Below are 3,983 nucleotides of genomic sequence, written 5' to 3' on the forward strand. Positions count from 1 at the left end.
TTGTTTAAATTTAAACATTCACCATTGTAACGGTTTTGAGATGTAATTACATCGGTAATTCTAAATTAAACATGTAATCATGTACACACGAAGCTATTAGATTTTTAGTTTCCCTGATCGTTTGCGGTTTCAGTGAAATGATTTGTTCTAGAACATTTCTCTATAGTAGATATATAATGATTTTTATTATTGCAAGCAATGAGGAGATTTATAAAATAAGCAAAGCCAAAATTCAGATATCTCAAGCTATGGGGACAAAAACATGTAGTTTCTGCAATACATTTGAATGAATCAGATATCAGAATCAGATTTTTCCACTTTGGGAGGTGCAAACTGCCTGGTGAGACGAGATCGTGTCCACGGATCGAGGGGTGCTCTCTGAGGTGGTTGAGGAGTTGGTGGCTTTGATTGCCTAAGCTCATTATCTCGATCAATGAACCTGTTTCAAAGTATATAGATATCTTTTTAAAACAGAAGTTCAAATTTTAATATCCATTTTCTAAGCAACTTAAAAGATTTGAAGGATAGACCATAACAACACAATAGATTAAAAAGACAGGCAATATCAACAACAATGAAAGGAAATAATTTCTTTACTGAAATCAAGCTGGGTTACCGAAATAAAAGAACCGACAAAGTCAGTTAGACTCTAGTGATTATCAGAAAATAAACAGAAATTTACTCAATATAGGCCATTGGTGCAGCATCACCAACTCGAATACGAGTCCGAAGCAACCTGGTGTATCCACCAGCTCTATCCCTGCACAACACAATGTCTGTTCAGTGACATAAATTAACAGTCATAAATTGGTGATTGAAATTACATCAAGTTTAATACTCACTTGTAACGATAAGCCAGTTCTGTAAACAGCTTGTGAATGACATCGTCTCCTCGCACAAAACTAGCAGCACGCCTTGCAGCACATACAGATCCCTAAAAGTATATTGTGTTCATAGGTCAATCCAAGTAGTCAAGCTAGATAAATTGATGAAATGGTTATCATCCTATCATGTATATGCTCAAGGCCAAAAAAATGTCCATGTTAATCTGATAATACTGACAAACACATTAACACTGGCAACCATCAGCCATAGTCTTACGGGAGGCAGCATAAAGGCTAATAGTGGAAAATGGCAACCATGTCAAACAAACGTAAACTGTAACAACAAACAGGCATGTGGAGGGTAATTAATAAGCCATAATAGCTCATATAGAAAACAACAAATGTGATCATGTTCTTCATGCAAATGAATTGAAGAACAAGTTCACAACACAGACTTACAAACCAAAAAGTACAAGTCCTAACGGGAAAGAAAACAAAAAATGGGGATCCTTACTTGTCATATTCCCTGATAGAGGTGTAAAGAAAAGAGAAAAAAAACTACAGATTTTAAAAGAAAACAATGATGTACGTGCAGAAAAGATTGAGAAATAACTGGCCCCAAGCTATGAAGCCAAGGTACTTAAAATTTTGCAATTGAATTCATAATATTTTGCACTTGAAAAGTAATCTAAATAAAGAAAATTTGTGGTTCTTCTTAATTCTGGTTTAGGCATTAGTGAGTTTCAACATATTCTCCAGCTTCTTCTGATGACCCTCAAGAAAATCAATATCTTTCTTCTGTTGGTTATTCTTGTCAAGCAAATTCATGGCCACAGCCATTGCATTGTTGATCTCCTCACGTTCTTGAGCTGTCAGCTTTAAATTAACATCCTTCTTCAAAGCATTCTTCATATTGTAAACACTTAAATCTAATGCGTTCATTGCATTGGCCTTCCTTAAAAATTTCTTATCTTCCACCTTGTACTTCTCACCTTCAATTGTTTTTTTAATTTTTTTAGCAGACAAACTTTCTTCGTAATTGGTTACGGTAATCTCATTCTTATTACCACTGGATTTCTCCGTAGCTGAAACAATCAAAATACCATTTTCATCTATAGAAAAATATACATTTAAACTATAGCCGCAAGGTGCAGGGGGAATGTTCGAAAGAGTAAAAGAACCTAGCAGATTGTTATCATTGGATTTAGTTCTCTCACCCTCATAAACCTCAATCAAGGCGAAAGATTGGTTATCTTTAGTTGTTGCGAAACTTTTAATCTTGATGGGAATGCATGTGTTCTTTCTTAGGAATCACCACGCTCATGATATCTCCAAAAGATTGAGATACCAAGAGACAGTGGTGTTACATCTCACAGCACCAAGTTTGAAACATTTCTAAAGCCTTTACTCAACAAAGCAGCATGTACAGCTGCTCCATAAGCAACAGCCTCATCAGGGTTTATGCTAATACACAAATCCTCTCCGTTGAAAAATTCCTTCAATAGTTGTTGCAGTTTAGGAATCCTAGAAGACCCACCAACAAAGACAACATCGTTTACATTACTCTTATTCATCTCAGCATCCACAAGACAACTCTACTATTTTCATACACTCTTTAAAAAGGTCTGCATTGATTTCTTCAAACTTGGCACGAGTGATAGATGAAGAAAAGTCTATGCCTTGAAAATTGAAATAAATTGTCTACCTAGTGGTGACAAAAGCAAAAGAGAGCGTCCTTTTTGCCCTTTCACATGAGGTGTTTCTAAGCTTAAAAGTTGAAACATCCATACAACTGAAATACATTGGCATCACTCAGTATTGAAAGCAGGCTGGAGATAAACTAAAAACTTCACATTTCCAAGTGTATACTCCATATCTACTCCGAATTTTGAACTTCCCTTACCTTACAAACTAAAACCAGTTTGATAAAATACCATTTGTTGATTAATAAAAGAACAAGAGAGATAAAGAGTTACCGTAAGTTATGTCTATCAAAAGTGTACATAAACCTAGTTGCACATAATTACACCACTAGTTAATAACCTTGCATATTGCAACCATACCAGCTCTTCAATAATTGCAAAAAACAAAGATATGGGTTCAATTCAATCGATTTCAAACTAAAGATACTAATTTATTGTAAAAAGATGAACTTAACCTCACATGAACTTCTCAAAATTGCTTAAATTGCTCAAATTTTACAAGCACTAACCTCTTTTCCAAGCTGTACCATATTATCTGCCAGCCTTCTAACCTCCTTAGCCTACATTCAAATTTTCAAGCATCATATAATAGAGTGACATAAAATACTAAAATTTGAAATTGACAAATCAAACGAAAATGCTTAAGATCAATTTGTGTTTATACCTTGGCAACAGTAGTTTCGATACGCTCATGCTTCACCAACTGCGAGACCATGGTTCTAAATAACCCAAAATATCAGAATAGTTGGAAATGGAGAAACACAGAAAGAAAGGAAATTGAGATTTGAATTGAAAGGGTTTTAACCTGAGCATGGACATTCGGTGACCGGTGGGTCGACCCAGCTTCCTGAACTTGGTCATTTTGGTAGATGCAGAAGCAAACGTAAAACCCTAGATTTTCTTACACTGTGTTCTTGCACAAAAACGAAAGAGAAGAGTTTCAGTTTGAGGTACGGTGGCGACCAGTGAGAGTTTGTTGTTCTCGGCTTCTGTTATCATGGGCCTGTTTTTTACGGTATCATGGGCCTATTTAACAGCCCAAATTCTTGAATGGTTTTTGGGCTCAAATTAATTTTATGAGAAACATTGGAAAAACACCCCTATAAATCTACCTTACCCTTCAACTTTTATCATTTTTTAAATTAAGAGAATATTCACTTCACACAATTTTTGTTTTGTTTATAAAAGTGTTTAATTTATTCACTATTACAACTTTACGGGATTGCTTTTTCAAATTATTTATCAGATTACTTAAAAAAAAAAGGTTCAATATACATTTTTTTAAATGAAAAATATTTATTATTATTATTATTATTATTATTATTATTATTATTATTATTATTATTATTATTTTTGAATGAAATAAACTTTATTCGATTCAAAAAACCAATACAAGCAAAGCGATCAAAGATCCAGCCCCAATGTCGACAAAATTACTCAGGCAACATTAACATGC

General features: G+C 34.2%; 1 protein-coding gene across 1 annotated transcript; it reads right to left on the reverse strand.

The window, feature by feature from the left end:
• Nucleotides 1–3,491, reverse strand: LOC131661131 (uncharacterized). The gene is made up of 6 exons (XM_058930564.1): nt 3,333–3,491; nt 3,192–3,246; nt 3,037–3,087; nt 843–934; nt 683–760; nt 1–439 (listed from the first exon to the last, which is right to left on the reverse strand). Exons 1-6 carry the CDS (start codon nt 3,386–3,388, stop codon nt 292–294), a joined length of 480 nt encoding a protein of 159 aa, XP_058786547.1. The 5' UTR covers nt 3,389–3,491; the 3' UTR covers nt 1–291.
• Nucleotides 3,492–3,983: the final 492 nt, after the last annotated feature.

Source organism: Vicia villosa, linkage group LG3 (genome assembly GCF_029867415.1).
Source record: "Vicia villosa cultivar HV-30 ecotype Madison, WI linkage group LG3, Vvil1.0, whole genome shotgun sequence".
NCBI lineage: Eukaryota > Viridiplantae > Streptophyta > Magnoliopsida > Fabales > Fabaceae > Vicia > Vicia villosa.